Source organism: Aphelocoma coerulescens, chromosome 28, assembly GCF_041296385.1.
Source record: "Aphelocoma coerulescens isolate FSJ_1873_10779 chromosome 28, UR_Acoe_1.0, whole genome shotgun sequence".
NCBI lineage: Eukaryota > Metazoa > Chordata > Aves > Passeriformes > Corvidae > Aphelocoma > Aphelocoma coerulescens.
This window is the reverse complement of record NC_091041.1, coordinates 4,955,894-4,971,826: the sequence shown is the minus strand read 5'-3', so window position 1 is coordinate 4,971,826 and position 15,933 is coordinate 4,955,894. Positions and strand designations below refer to the sequence as shown.

Here is a 15,933-nt window from a genome sequence, read left to right as displayed (position 1 = left end):
ATTTCTGCTCCCTTTAGTCCTGTAAGGAACACTCAGGCCAGGAGGAATCCCCCAAGTTCAGCCACAGCCCGGTCACCATCTCCAGATCTGCTTTTCCCTGGGATCCAGGAGCTGTGGTCTCTTCCAAGGGATCTGGGAAGTGCCAGGTTTCCACCTGAGTGCTTGGGAAGAGTCTGGAGCTCTGGAAGTGCCACCCCAGCACCTCCACTGACCACCCACGACAAGTCCTGACCCCGAGGGCTCTTCCAGGCGTTTCCAAGCCCTGCTCTGACATTCCTGCCTTTCCTGCCCTCTGGAACCCCCAGCTCCGTGTTTCCCTGTGCTCTTTGTGCCTCTGGAGCTGCTCCTTGCAGGAGCCTGAAGCTCTCTCGGGTTTCATCAGGCCGAGACTTCGGCAGGAAACTGTAAAAATAGGACAGGAAAACGCAAAAAAAGTTCTCCCTTTACAATTTCCTTTGGATGTGTTTTTTCAGCACTTGGAATGTCTGGCCTTAGAAAGTGCCCCCGCCAGCTTTTTCTTTTCTGCAAAAGTCCAAACAGTTAAACTTGAGGAATGTGGCTGTGTTTGGATGAGGTAAGGAAATGACGAGCTGGAGAAAGTATTCCATGAGAAAGGAGCCCCTCAGGGAGACCCTGGGGCTGCTCCCACCCCCTCCCTCAGCCAGACCCAGCCCGAGGGGCTGGAGAGCCTCGATCCAGGCTGGAAAACACCTGGAGAACAACAGGAATAATCCTTTGGGGTTGGCTCCTTCCCGTGGGGTTGGGCTGGTGGCTCTGGGATGCTGATCCCTTGTGTGATGCCCTGAATGTCCATGGAGGGACACAGGGAATGGCTTCCTGTGGCCAGAGGGCAGGGATAGGTGGGATACTGGGAAGGAGTTGTGCCCTGTGAGGGTGGGGAGGGGCTGGGATGGAATTCCCAGAGAAGCTGTGGCTGCCCCATCCCTGGAAGTGTCCAAGGCCAGGATGGACCACCCTGGGACAGGAACAAGATGGGCTTTAAGGTCCTTTCCAACCCCAAGCATTCCAGGATTTCAAGGTCTCTGTGAGCAGAGCATCCATTGCTCCACAGAGATTTGATTTTATCCTGTCTCCTCTGTGATCCCTGTCTCTCCCAATCCCTGTCCCTGTCTCTCCTGATCCCTGTTTCTCCTGATCCCTGTCTCTCCTGATCCCTGTCTCTCCTGATCCCTGTTTCTCCTGATCCCTGTCTCTCCTGATCCCTGTCTCTCCCAATCCCTGTCTCTCCTGATCCCTGTCTCTCCTGATCCCTGTCTCTCCTGATCCCTGTCTCTGTCTCTCCTGATCCCTGTCTCTCCTGATCCCTGTCTCTCCTGATCCCTGTCTCTGTTTCTCCTGATCCCTGTCTCTCCTGATCCCTGTCTCTCCTGATCCCTGTCTCTGTCTCTCCCTATCCCTGTCTCTCCTGATCCCTGTCCCTGTCTCTCCTGATCCCTGTCTCTCCCTATCCCTGTCTCTCCAGTGGCCTCCTGCCCAATCCTGGGATTTGTGTTGCTGTGGCCCCATCCCAGCGTGGGCAGGAGCTCCCTGGGGATGATCCACAGGCCACTTTTGTCCCGCTGATTTTAAGGAAAAGCCTCCATTGTTTATTGTGAGAAGGAATTGGAGTTCTGGCAAAGGACAAAGCTCCTCTTCCTCGGCTCTGTTTGTTTGTTTTGGAGAGGAGGAATTCGGCCCCTGGCCTGTCTCAGGAGGGAATTCCAGAGGGTGGGAGAAGAGAAAAGCTCCTCATTCCCTTCCCCTTCCCTTGCGCTGGGCTCTGGATCTACTCCCACGGTAGATTTGTGTGGCTGGGATTGTCCTTTAGATAACACAGAAAGTTGTGGAATTATCCCACTTTTCCATCTCCAGGGATCTGAATTCCCACTGGAATTGACTCAGGGACACCCTCCTGGCTCCATGGTTGTTGTAGGAGTGGAGGAAACTCTTTTTTCTTGTGAATATTTTCAGAAGTTCCTGATCAAACCCTCCCCGTTTCCCCCAGGCACAGTCAGGACCAGTTAAAAGGGAATAAAATGTTCATTTTCAAAGCCTTTTTCATTCCCCCCCAGCAAAGGGGTGATCTCAATCCACTCCTAAATCCAGTCTTTCACGTCCCACTGAAACTGGGGATGAAACAAAGCCGTAAATGCTTCAGGTCCAGCTCCAGTTTCAATCCAGGTGCTACAAAACCTTTGGAAAACGCCCTTGTTGGGAGCCGTGTTCAGTTTGTTCCCTGCTTCAAAGAAACCTGAGCTGCTGGAATTAACATTCCCGTGCCAAATGACGGCGTTAAACCCTGCTGTTATCCCAGGGAAACATTCCCGTTGTTCTCCTCCGGCACTGGGAGGCTGAGCCTGGAGAAGGCACCCTCCAGCCGTTGTCCCTCAGAGCCTGACGGGCTCTGATGGGGATTTTGAACACTCTGAGGCTGATTATTCCTTTTTAATGAGGCCAAGCTGCATTTCTGGGATAAATTCTGGCTCTTTTTTCACCTCTTGGAGGAGGTGAAGGAGGTTCTGGCAACGTGGATTTGGGATAAGGAGGGCGGGCAGAGCGTTCCTGGTGCATCCCAAGTGCTGGGAATGTGGGAAGTGCCCAGGTCCAGGTGCTGGCTTGGCTGGTTCCAGAGGAATTGGCCCCATTCCAATGCCCCAGCCCTTCCACAGGACTCCACGTGGGCCATCCTGGACACGATAATTTGGGATATTGTGAGGAAGCTGCTCCCAGAGGAACAGCATGGCTGGGTGTGAGACATGGATCCCACCCCAGTCCCTGGAATTGTCAGGGATTCAGCTCTCGAGGGGTTCCCAAAATCCTCCCAATCCAGGATGCCTTGCAGTGCTTTAATGGGAACTTTACCTGGAGCTGGAGAGGTGGAACTGCTCCATGTCCCACACTGGGCTCTGCTGCTGGGAAGAGGGAACAGCAATCCCAGCTTTCCCCTTGGCTTTTCCAAGGAAAAACCCAACTCCTGAAGGACAGCTACCTGCAGCAGGATTCCTGGAACATGGATCCCATACAGGGACTGTGAGAGGCTTCAGACATCTCCTAAGCCTCCCCATTTCCTTCATAAAATTTCACTGGTGCCTCATTAAAAATTTAATCATTTGCCCATTAAAATTAGCACCAGCTGGGGCTGGAAGGCAGCCAGGGCTCTCCAGACTGCAATTTCCTTGGCTTCGTTCCCTCCAGAGGAGTCATCTGCATAGGAAAAGTTATTTTGGGCAATTATTTGCTTAAAAGGGGGTGTTCTCCTCACAATCCCGCATTCATTATCCCTCTCCAGGAGCTCCTGCAGTGCCTGGGGGAGATGAGGTGGGAGCTGCAGCTCTCCCCGCTTTGCTCTCTGTTCACAGCATCACTTTGGGGTTTGACATTTATTAACCTGAGTTTTCTGGGGTCCACCCCACAGTGACATCAGCCACTGGTCTGGGATGGTTGGCTCCAAAAAGAAAGGATAATTCTTTGGTAACTCCCCATGGTTCATGTTTCTGGTGTGATTCCCAAAACAAAGGCATTTTTGGGAGATCCCATCCCCTTCCCACCGATGTAACTTCCAAACCATTCCTTTTTTCCCTCTCAAACCCTTCTCCTCTCCACCTCCCGGTGACACCCACAGCCCAGTCTGATCAGCTTTGATTTTCAGGTATGAGCTGCTCCAGAACACAAATCAGAGGGAGCATTAAGCTGGTAATGAGGAATTCTTTGCTAATTGATTCTTTCCCAGACAGGAGGATTTCCTGTGTGTTTTCCATGGATTTTGGGATGCTGTTACCTGGGGGTCCCAGTGCTGTCACCCCCTTCCACACAAGATTTTTGTTGCTTCACACATCAAACCCAAACCTTTCCCTGCAGGGACATCTGGGGGTTAATCCGGGAGCAGGGAACCGGGGTCAGGGCAGTTCCTAATTACTGCCTAATTCCAGCCTGGAAATTCCCTGAGCACATCTCAGCCGGCCTCTGGCTGCCTGACCAACACCTGACTGCTCAGACAGGTCGTGGGGAATGTTCTGGGCTGACAAGGACGAGGTTCAAGGGGATTTTTCCAGCCACAGATCAAACACTTCCGTGCCACCACCTCTGCCTGGCAGAAGGAAAATCTCATTGAGAGATTTCGCTTCCTGCTGGATTCCTGCTGTGCCTCATGCCTCATCAAGGGTCATGGGAGCCCAGGCAGTGGAAAACCCACATTCCTGAGGGCAAAACCCTGCAAAAATTGGGTTAAAATCCTTGGAGTTTAAGGGATGGGAGAATCCTAATTGGGAATGGGAAACCTGCTGGTTGTTCCTGCAGTGTCTGGGGTTTAAAGTCAAAATTGCCAGGAGATGTTTGAGAGCTAAAGTGAAGAGAGACAGCATCCCAGAGTCTGAGAATTTGAGAATCCCAGAATCCCAGACTGGTTTGGGATGGAAGGCAACATAAGAATTGTGGAATTCCAGACCCTGCCATGGGCAGTGACACCTTCCACTATCCCAGGGTGCTCCAAGCCCCATCCAGCCTGGCCTCGGACACTGCCAGGGAAGGAAATTGATTGCTTTTCTCATTCCTGAAGTTCTCCAGGATAGGTGGAATTGCAGCCCTGGAATTGCCTCTTTGCCTGACTTTTGATTTTCAGTTCCTTTTAGGGCCAGCACCACCTCCAACACCGGGCTTCAGTTTGTCACCATTGCAGTTTCCCCCCCAGATTTCGCACGAGTGGCTGTGCTGGAAAGGGAACAGCACTGAGAGCCGGGCAGAAATCCTGGGATTTACGTGCTGGATCTAATCCAGGGATTGATTTCCTCCCCAGATTACCGCACCGGGCCCTGCTTCAGCCAGGTCAACAACCAGATGTGCCAGGGCCAGCTGAGCGGCATCGTGTGCACCAAGACCATGTGCTGTGCCACCATCGGCCGCGCCTGGGGCCACCCCTGCGAGATGTGCCCGGCCCAGCCCCACCCCTGCCGCAGGGGCTTCATCCCCAACATCCGCACCGGGGCCTGCCAGGGTGAGCAGGGATGGGAGGGGAGGGAAGGGAGGGGGCAGAGCCCCTGAAGAGCCCCGGAACAGAGCACACAGAGAGCAGAGCCCCAAAACAGAGCCCCAAAACAGAGCCCCAAAGCAGCCCCACAATGGAGAACACAGAGCAGAGCCCCAAAGCAGCCCCACAATGGAGAACACAGAGCAGAGCCCCAAAACAGAGCCCCAAAGCAGCCCCACAATGGAGAACACAGAGCAGAGCCCCAAAGCAGCCCCACAATGGAGGACACAGAGCAGAGCCCCAAAACAGAGCCCCAAAGCAGCCCCACAATGGAGAACACAGAGCAGAGCCCCAAAGCAGCCCCATAATGGAGGACACAGAGCAGAGCCCCAAAACAGAGCCCCAAAGCAGCCCCACAATGGAGAACACAGAGCAGAGCCCCAAAGCAGCCCCATAATGGAGGACACAGAGCAGAGCCCCAAAACAGAGCCCCAAAGCAGCCCCACAATGGAGGACACAGAGCAGAGCCCCAAAGCAGCCCCCCAAAGCCCAGAACTCGCTGTGGAACTTTGCCAAATCCCCGCCCTGTGTCACGGAGCTTCTCCATGCACCCAGAGTATCCCATGGGATTTTCCAAGATCATTTAATCCTAGAGATTCTGGCCACGCTGTGGCTCTCGGGTGAGCTCCTCCATCCCACAGGGTGTCCTGGATCAGGCTGGTATTTCTCCCAGAGAGCCATGGGATGGACACATCCTTTGGGAAGCATTCCCAGACTTTTGTCTCCCTCTTGCTTGAGCCAGGAATTCATTCCTGTCCATTCCCTGTCCTTATCCCTGGTGCCATCTGAGGGATAATTCCTTCTGGAATGTGATCCAGCTCCTTGGAGCACAGGAAAATCCACACTGGACGTGGGTCCATGGCTCCATTCCCTGACATCCTTGCTCCTCTTGCCACAGATGTGGATGAGTGCCAGGCCATCCCTGGCCTCTGCCAGGGCGGGAATTGCATCAACACCGTGGGATCCTACGAGTGCAAGTGCCCTGCAGGGCACAAGCAGAGCGAGACCAGCCACAGGTGTGAAGGTAAGGGAGGCTCCAGGCCTGGATCTGCCAGGATTCTCCTCTTCCCAATGTCCTTGGAGTATTTTAGTCTTGGCTTTTTCCAAGGCAGAGATGGGGGAGAGCTCCCATTCCAGGCTGGATCCCACCTCCCAGCCAGCCCCACCAAAAGGGTTTTTTATCTTCTTCCCAGAGTCCAAGGCCAGGAAATGAGGAATAGGCCTTGCCTGATCCCCTGATCTTCCCTGAAACCAGAAGGAAATGGTTTGGTTTGTTCACAGAGGGGTTTTTTAAGGATGTTTTAACGGGAACATGGATTGATGGCACAGAGGGGACCTCTGGAAGGGTTTACCCAGGCTCAGCCCAGGGCTGCCTCCAAAGCTCTGTCAGGTTCTGAGTCTGATCAAGCCTTGAAAACTCAAAAACTTTTAATTCCGAGGCTCTTCATGAGGGCTGTGAAGATTTAATCAGTGTGAAATATGGAATCAGACTGGCTGTGGGAGCTAAGGGAGAGCTCTGCCTGCCTCTGGAAGCCCCTGGAACAGTGGGAGGTTGGGATGAGATGATCTTTAGGGTCCCTTCCAACCCAGACCATTCCAGGATTCTGTGCCCTGGGTTCAGCCCCTCAGGAAATCTTTCCCAAAGAGAGCCAGGAGCTCCAAAGGTCAGTCCCTGGTGGGGGATGGACATTCTTCCATCTCCAGGAAACATCTGTGTCTGTGGCTCCTCCTGGGCAGGGTGCCAGGAGACTTTCTCTAAAATCCTGACAGAATTCCTGCAGAGCTCCCACATCCAAGGATTGAAAGCAGGAGAATCCAGCGCAGCCTTTTTCTGTGTCAGGTGAAGGACCAGCTCCCCGAATCCAGTGATATTCCGGGAATTTGCCTGGCCAAGGTGGGACCAGGGGCAGCAGAAAGCTGCTCCTGCCTCTCTCTGCCTCTCCCATGCCAGCTGGGGAGCAGAGCACATCTGAAACCAGTTGAGCTGGAATCTCCTCCATCCCGAGATTAAACCAAGTCCATTGTCTGGATCTGTCCTCCAGATGTGAGGGGCCTTCCCCTTCCCCCAGTGCCTGGAAAAGCAGCCCCACAAACAGCTTCCCTTCCCCATCCTGCCCACAAAAGGGACATCTCCAGCATTCCCAGGGGCTGCTCCACCCTTGGGATCACCACCAGGTCAGGATGCTTCCCTTTGGATCTGGGAGTCCTGCTGGGAATGACATGGAGCAGGGATGCTCCAAAGGGATGGGGTTTGAGGGCTCCTTTCCCAGCTGTGTCCCCTCCATGTCCCCACAGGGGCCACCGGAAGGTGAGGAGAGTCCCAGGAAAGGGAAATCACCTTTGGAGTATCACTGCTCCCCTCTAGGAATGTGATTCCCTAAAACCACGTAATAGGGGAATAGAGAGGGTTCCTCTCCACTTTACGGACACAAGAAGGTTTGGGCCCTGAGCTCCCCGAAAATCTCTGAATTTCCTGAACCCTTTGATCCATCAGGATTTTGGTCCAGCAGATGGAGCATCAAATTCCTGAGCTTCACATTCCTGCTGAAACTGCCAAAATCTCTGCCTTGGTCCAAGCGTCCTCCTCACTGAGCCCAGGGGTTCAATCAAAGCAGCAACCAGAGGATGGATTTGTTATCCAGGTGTGCTCCAGGCTGCAGATCCCAGCTCCGCAGGAGATCCCTTGCTGAGTTTTGGGTTCATTTCACAGCTGGGGAAAGGAGAGAATTCTCTGCCGTAGGAGGAGGAGCTGCTTCCCTCTCGTTCCCAGGCTCCCCATTCAAGCCCGGCATCCAGGGAATATTAAACCTCCATCAAACATCTCCGGGAGATTCTCCCGGGGTTCCCGGAGGTCGGGGGGGTCCTGGTGAGGAGGGAAGTCAGCAGCTGCGACTGTGCTGGAGCCGGAGCTCAGAGCCCAGGCCGCTGATTAACGATGTCCCCTCATTAACGATGTCCCCTCATCAACGATGTCCCCTCATTAACAATGTCCCCTCATTAACGCCGGCGGTTTGTGCCATAACCCCCCCGGCCGTGTCCTGGGGGGAACAGAGATAAGGGCGGTGCCTTCCCAGGGCGATCCTTATCTCTTAACACAAACCTTATCTCCAAACACCGACGGCACCTGGAGCTGAGGCTGCTTTGGTCCCCGAAGGATAAAGATGTTTTTCCTATGCGAGATATTCCATGCTGATAAGGGAGGCCCCGCTCTCCCGAACAAACGGGGAGGCTGCGGCTCCCGGGATATTCCCGGCATGGATTTTGCTCAGCTCCAGCAGGAAAAACGAATCCTTTTCCTATCAGGGCGACGTGCGCCCCACGTCCAGCCTGGATTTGTGCCTGAACCGCCTCCAAGCCCGGGGTTGCTCCGTTCCAGGCTCACTCCCGCAGCCCATCCCTGACCAATGTGACGCTCGCAGAGGGTGGCGCGTGTTATCCCTTTGTCCATTGTATTCCGAGGAGCTCCAGGGATTCCTGAGCTCGGGGCTGTGCTCTGGATGATGAGAACTTCTGGCACTGCTCCCCTTCTGAGGGATCTGAGCAGTCTGGGAAACAGGGAAGTGCTGGGTTTAGGGCGGCGAGGGGTCAGGCTGATCCCTAAAAACCGCTGGAGACGAGGTCGGCTTGGGAAGCACCGAGAACTGTGCTTATGTTGTACAAAAAGATGAGAGAAGAGGGCAGGAATTGCCAGGTTCAGGATGAATTAACCGGTCCCATGCCTGGATTTTGGTGGAAAAAAAGGAAAAAAGCAGGATCTGTTGAGATTTAGGGGATTGAGAGCCTGGGGAGAAGGGCAGGTTTGGATCCAGCGGAGTTCTTAAGACGGTGGGAGGAGAATTGTCGAGGACACAAGAAAATTCCTGGTGCGAAGTGGAGAGAGGGAACATCAAAGCTGAACTCGGAGACATCCTCCTGCTCCAGAGACCTGGATCCATAAATCACAGGGAAAGGGAGGCTGTGGCATTTTTAAATTGTCCTGGAAGCAACCGGAAAAATGACAACGGGGGGAACAATTCCGTGGTGTGGAGTTAAGGGGGAATCACTGGCTGGACAAAGCTTTTCCTGCCATAATTCCAGGGTTTCTCTGCCAAGAATTTCACTTTTTAGCAGCCCTTCCTGTGCTGCAGGACAACGGCCAAGCTCTGCTATCAGTGAGGTAATGCCAGTGCCTCATCCAGGATGCTTCCCAAAGGAATGTGTCCTGCATCCAAAATCCATCCATGGTGATAAGAGACAAAAAAAAAAAAAAAAAAAAAAAAAAAAATCCATGGAGAAACACCAGGAAAGGGAGTGGAAGGCTCCAGGAAGCTGTGTGCAACAACCTCAGCTGAAATCCAGCCAGGATTTGACCATTTTTGGCCTCTCCAGGACATTCTGCCAGGGAGAACAAATCCTGGAATCCCAGCGCTCACCTGTTTTTCTCTCCCCTTTGGATGTGAGGTGCTCCTGATGTCCCCCCAGGCCAGGCTTTTGTCATCAGGGCACAAAATCCTGAATCTCCTCATGGAGCTGAGGCTCTGTTGCCTCTCATTGATGTTCCTGCACCAGTGGGAGCTTCCCAGAGTTTTCCAAGGGTGGATGGAGCCCAAAACCCACTTTCTTTCCATTTCCTCACAAAACCCCTCAGGAGAGCTCATTGTTTGGCTCTATCCAGAGCTCATTTCCCTGGATTTGGGGTGGTTTGGAGGTTCCATTCCCTGCTCTGTGGTTCCTTTGTGCTTCCTGGGAGAGGAGGCTTCGAGTCCCTGGTGCAGCACCAGAGCGATCCCAAGGCACGACCCCTGGGGATGTTTTCTCCATCAAATCCTGGGATTTTAGCACATGGAATGGTTGGGGTTCCCACATGTCTGTAGGCACTGTGTGGGATGAGCTTTGCAGCTCCAGCTCTTCCAGAGGCTCTGCAGCCTTCGGCTTTTCCAGCGTTTTCAGCCTTAAGGATGAAGCCAATTCCAATCCCAGCCCAGCTCCAAAATCAACGTTTGCCTTGAATCCTGCCATTGTCTGAGCAGCAGAGCACAAGATCCTGCTTTAATTTTGAACAGAAGGTTGGAAAAGTCGGGAAGGAGCCAGGCTGGAGCTGGCAGAATTCCCTCCCCGGCGCTGGGTGTTAATGAGAGGGGAATGAACCCATCCCACCGGGTCAGCTCTGCCTGAACGGATCCAAACCACCACGGGACACTCACAGAGGGAAAATCGAGAAGGAAAATGTGGTGGGGAAGGACTGAAAGGACAACAAAGCCCAGGGCTCAGGTTCCCAAAGCTCAGGAGGTGGAATCCTGCAGGAACGGGCTCTTTTCCTGCTCCTCAGCGCTGGGATTTTGATGGGGGAAAGAAAGGTCTGCAGTTTGAGTGACCCCCTTGGATTCCCTGTTTTTCCATGGGAATGGGATTCATCGCTGTCCCCACAGCCCCTGACGCTGCTTTGGGGTGAGTGAGGGATGTCAGAGCACAGATCTGCCAGCTGTGCCCAGATATCGGATCCTCCCCAGTGCCACACGGAGTTTTGAGCTGGTTTTTTCACCAATAGCACAACTTTTCCTTCCCAAAGCTCTTTTCCTTCCAGAGCTCCGAGAGTTGTAGCCCCGGGCAGGGCTGGGATTAAACGGCAGGGCAGGCTGGCTGATAAAATCTCTTTTTGGCTGCAGGGGCCCAGGTGGGGGAAGTGTTTTCGGTGTTCTGTTCCGCTGCCCTGGGAGCTCTCAGGGCTTTTCTGAGGGACTCAAAGAGCCAGAGCAGCCCCGGAGGGCTCGGGGGACACCTCGGGTGGTGTCCGGGGGCAGAATTTGAGAGTCCTAAAGAGCCGAGCAGGAATTTGTCTTCCCCTCTTGACTGGAATAGAATCAGAGGATGGAACCATGGAATATCCTGGGCCGGGAGGGACCCCCAGGGCTCTGCAAGTCCAGCCCATGACCCACCACCCCCATGGCACCGAGTGCCACATCCAGGCTTTCCTTGGGCACCTCCGGGGACGGGGACTCCAAACCTCCCTGGGCAGCCCCTGCCAAGGCCCAGTCCCTCTTTCTGGGAGGAATTTCTCCCTGCTGTCCAGCCCAAACTCCCCCCTGGGAGGGGCTGTGCAGAGAAGCAGAGAACTCCATGAATCCCCCTCTGGGAGAGTTTTGGAGACCCTTTATGGCCTCAAGCATCCCACGACCCCTCCAACTCCATTTCCCACCCTCTGTGCCCTGGGTGTGGATGGGGAAGGGGCCGTTTTGCATCCTCCCCGTGGGATTTTCTCCCTTGCAGATGTGGATGAGTGCGGGGCCATCCCCGGCGTGTGCGACGGCGGCGACTGCACCAACACCGTGGGCAGCTACGTGTGCTCCTGCCCCCGCGGCTTCGTCAGCAGCCCCGACGGATCCCGCTGCCTCGGTGAGGGGAGAAACCGGGATATGGGGCTGGACCAGGCTCTGGGAGCCTGGCAGGGCTGGGAATCTCTGCAGAGGGATTTGGGGGTTGTTGCTGGGATAGGGGGAAACGCTCAGTTCTCCATCTCCTGCTCCTGGCTGGATTCTCTTGCTCTTTCTCCCTCTCCAGAATTGGGGCTGTGGGAGCCTCAGTACTGGGAAGGGTTGACAAGAACACGAGGAGGAGGATTGGGAGGAAGGTGTGGGGCTGGGAATGTGGTGGGAGTGAGGATGGGGAGATTTGGGAAGAGGAATTCAAACAGAACACGCAGAGATTGGTGGTGCAGTGCAAAGTGTCAGGTGCAGCTTTCTGTGGAAATTAATACAGAAAAAAAAAAAAAAACAAAAAAACCCAGCTCCAAATTCTTTTCTAGCCACAGATCCTGGAGCAGGATTAAATGTTTTCGTTCCAGGAGGAAAAAAATGTTGTGAAGTGTAAAAAGTAAAGCCCAAGTCCTCTTGTTTGGGAAACTGATAGATTTTAATGGGAATGGAATTTTTTCCTGCTGTTTCCCAGCCCCTGCCATGAGCCCAGAGGGGTGTGACAGCTCTGGGATGAGTCATGTGGACATTCCCCACTTTCCTTGAAACCAAGAGCTTCAAGAAACGAAAATAAATAAAATTAGAAAGCCCAAATTTAAAAATAGTCCCGAGCTGATTTAGCTGCAGTGGACTCTGACTGCACCTGAGCTGGCTCTGGGTGCTGCAGCCTTTCCCTGAGCTCCCTTTTTGGGTCAGGCAGGGTTTGTTTTGGCAAAATCCACAGCTCCAGCCAGGGTGGGGTTGCCCTGGCACCCGAATTTTGCCAGCTCTGCTCGAGGGGGTCTCAGGGCTTGTTTGGAGAGTTTGGGGTGGGTTCAGGCTCCAGGTTTGCATCCCATGAAATAAATCCAGGGAGCAGATGGGAAAACGGAAGATGGATAAATGATGTGGGCACTTTTAAAGCATGAGCAGCACCAGGAGAGGGGAGATTGTCACCCTGGAGGTGACCACAGTGTCTCATGTGAAGATATTTAGGAGCACCAGCCCTTGATCCATTCCCCTCCCTTTTTAGCAAAGCAAAACCCTTTTTTGTGGCACTGCAATGATCTCCTGCAGCCTTTACAGCTGGAACAGCAACACCCAGAGCTTGAGCTGATCCCCAGTGCCAGGAGCTGCTTCCAGTGCCTGCCCTACTAAAACCCCACCAGGAGAAAAACCCCTCCTGGTCGAAAGGAACCTTCACGGAGGGATTCAAGCACCTGGGCTTGGCACACAAAGCCCAGTCCCACCCTGGGCCATAAGGGTCCCACCCATTCCTGCTGGTGAAGGCTCTGCAGGCAGCACAGGAGCTGCTGCAGCAGCTGGGGGGGGCTCAGTGGATTTTCCTTGGTACAATGGGTTCCTCTTGCAGAGCAGCTTAAAAGAATAATTTTCAAATGAAGAGAAATGGCCTTTGTGCATTCCCAGACACGCACATGGTGTTCCTTCCCTCCCTCCCTCCCTGCGACTCAGCACTCCTGCTCTGGCCTTTCTGAGCTCTTTCTTTCCCTGAGAGTGCAGCAGAGCTCTGAAGGATTTGGGTTCTGCCTCTCCTTGGGCAGCATCAGCAGATTCAGTGCCTCAGGTTCTGGGTCTTGCTGAGCCTGGCAGAGCCCTGGCTCACAGAGGGTTGGGAGGGTTGCACTGAGGGCTTTGCCTGCCTGGAAAGCCCTTTTTGCCCACTTTTGTCTAAGCAAGAGGAAAAAGGAAACATGAGGGTTATGGACTCATGGAACGGGTTGGGAGGGATCTCAGAGCTCATCCAGCGATGTCCAGGGACACCTCCCACCAGCCCAGTTCTGTGGGATTAGCCGTCCTGGATAATCTCTCCTGCCTCTCCTGGGGTCAGGACATGCCCCATGGGATGGGTGCAGGCCTGCCAGACCCCAGATCCAGCCTGGAATCACTCCTGGTCCCTTAGGATGAGCAGGACCAGCTCCCTCTGTGCTCTGCCATCCTGGCTGAGCCCTGTCACCCCCCAGAGCCCTCTGGGCTCAGTCCCCACCCCGCAGCTCTCTCTAATCCCATCTGGAATTTCCCCTCCCCTCTCTCCTGCAGCATTTTCTGCCTTACTGGGGTTTTGTGCAAAGCTGTGCCCTGGGACCAGAACACCCCCATGGCTTCTCCTCCCCTTCCTCAGTATCAGGAGCTAATCCAGCCTTGCATTCAACCCCTGCTTCCAACCTTCCCTTCTCCAGGCCTGACTTTCTCTCTGCCGGTGTTTTTGGTGGATAAAGTTTCCTGAAAGGAGCGATTCCCGCAGAATCCAGCTCTGAGCAGGGGTGGGGGACGTGCCTGAGGAAGGACCTGCTGGTTTGAACTGGGGTCACTGTCCCCTGCGGGTCCCCGAGCTGTGCTGGGAGCAGAAGTGCCCCCACAGCCCACAGATCAAACAGCGCCAGGCAATTAATTCCAATTACATTCCCGGGATGTACATTCCCTGCTGGCAGCCACATCCCAGGAGACTTTTCCCCTCATTAACTGACTTGAGAAAAAACAAGGTGGGAGATGAATGAGGGGAAGATTCCAGGTTTTCCTGGAGGGATTGGTGCCAGGTGGAGCCTGCTGGATATGAGAGACCCTCAGTCCCCTGGGCCTTGGCAGGAGCCACAACCCCCCCCAGCAGGGCCAGGCTCGGGGTGAGTGGCTTTGACCCCATCCAGGGCTCCTTCTGCTCCAGCTCAGTCCAGCTGGGATCAGCCAGGGACAGGGACACGCTGGGAATGGGAGCCTGGAGGGAGCTGGAATTGGGAACAGCTCCATTTGTGCAGCGAGGGATGCTGGGGCCTGGCAGGGGACGATTCCTCGTGGGAAGCCTGGGATGTGGGACACTTTGGGACCTGAGGGGGGCAGGACACACTGGGCAGGGGTGGCAGCAGGAGGGGAGACACCTGGCCATGGTCCCATGACTTTGGGAAGGGAGGAAGCACAGGATGAGGTGGGAACACGGGATGAGGTGGGAATGTCCCTGTTCTGTGCTCTGGGAATTCATCCAGGACCTGCTGGGTCCCTTGTCCTTCCTGCAGGGCAGGGAATGCAGCTCCCAACGGGCAATCCGATGGGGAGGGGTTGCCCAGATCTGGCTCTGGTCTGGCTGGACTGAGGAGCCCAAATGGGAACGGGAGGTTGAACACTGGGAATGAGTTCCTGGATGTGGTCCAGAGGGAGAACCTCATGATCTGGGAGGATGAGACAGAACAGGGGGGTCACACTGGGAGAGGGGACGGCCGGGAGAGATTCCATTGGGAATGGGCCCTCAGGAGCTGGCTGAGAGGGGGGTGGTGGTACGTTGTGACCGTGTCTCCTCTTCCTCTTCCCCTTCCCCTTCCTCCTCCTGCAGACCAGCGGCTGGGGACGTGTTTCTCAGCGCTGCTGGGTGGCCGCTGTGCCGGGGACGTGCCGGGCCAGGCCAGCAGGATGCAGTGCTGCTGTGACTCGGGGCGCTGCTGGGCCATCGGCCAGACCCCCGAGATGTGCCCCGTGCGGGGCTCGGGTGAGTGACACCCCGGGGATCCTAAAACTGGGGGTGTTGTTAAGACGAGGTTGGAAAAGCTCTCCAAGAGCACTGCCAAGGCCACAAAACCCTGTCCCCAAGTGCCACATCCCCACGGCTTTTAAACCCCTCCAGGGATGGGAACTCCTTTGCCAAAGCCACCGTTCCCATGGGGAAATCTCCCTCTGCCCCATTCCCATCAGGAACCCCCTGTGCTCCCTGCCCAGGCCCTGCTGGAACAGCCTTGTTTTGTTTCAGACGAGTACCGCAGGCTCTGCATCGAGGGACTCCCGGTCATGCCAGGCTTCCCCAGCAACTTCCCAGGAATTCCTGGATTCGGGCCCAACGGAGTCGGGCCGGGACTCAACGGGCCCGGAGGCATCGGCCCGAACGGGGCGAACGGACAGGGGGGAATCCCGGGACTGCCCGGGATGGGCCGGGGGAGCTCCAGCATCGGTAATTCGGGGGTTTGTCCTGGCTCTGGGAGCAGGGGTGTTCCCGAGGGCTGGAATGCCGCTCCCAGCCGGACACACGGGAGCAGAGGGGTGTGCTCAGGGAATGTCCTGGCTCCGGAGAGTGCTGGGTTGTGGCACCAACGCTGGGCAGGAGCTGAGCCCGCAAACAGATCCAGCGGGGCTGGCTCCGGTCTGGGATATCTCCCTGATTCCCAACGAGGAACGGAGCTTTCCTGTCACCGCCTCGCTCTCCGTGGTTTCCCCCCCGACCTTGGACCCCTCTGATATCCCCCCAGAGAGCTCCTGGGACATCCAAGGGCTCCCCAACCCTCCCTGTGCCCCCCAGGAACGGCCACGCTGAACCAGACCATCGACATCTGCAAACACTTCACCAACCTGTGCCTGAACGGGCGCTGCATCCCCACCCCGTCCAGCTACCGCTGCGAGTGCAACATGGGCTACAAGCAGGACGTCAGAGGGGAGTGCATTGGTGGGTAGGGGCTGCTCCCAAAGCTCCCAGGGCCCCTCCGGGCT

The 15,933-nt window shown here is 55.2% G+C and overlaps 1 protein-coding gene across 2 annotated transcripts in view; it reads left to right on the top strand.

The window, feature by feature from the left end:
* Window positions 1-15,933, top strand: part of FBN3 (fibrillin 3) — a 64,997-nt gene that overhangs the window by 17,560 nt on the left and 31,504 nt on the right. Inside the window, exons 6-11 of one of the 2 annotated variants that reach the window (XM_068996942.1) lie at window positions 4,793-4,990; window positions 5,922-6,047; window positions 11,270-11,395; window positions 14,792-14,944; window positions 15,203-15,400; window positions 15,746-15,889. In XM_068996942.1, the coding sequence (XP_068853043.1) occupies window positions 4,793-4,990; window positions 5,922-6,047; window positions 11,270-11,395; window positions 14,792-14,944; window positions 15,203-15,400; window positions 15,746-15,889 (945 nt within the window). Of the gene's footprint in view, window positions 1-4,792; window positions 4,991-5,921; window positions 6,048-11,269; window positions 11,396-14,791; window positions 14,945-15,202; window positions 15,449-15,745; window positions 15,890-15,933 lie in introns of both variants that reach the window. The other variant, XM_068996941.1, reaches the window with a different exon arrangement.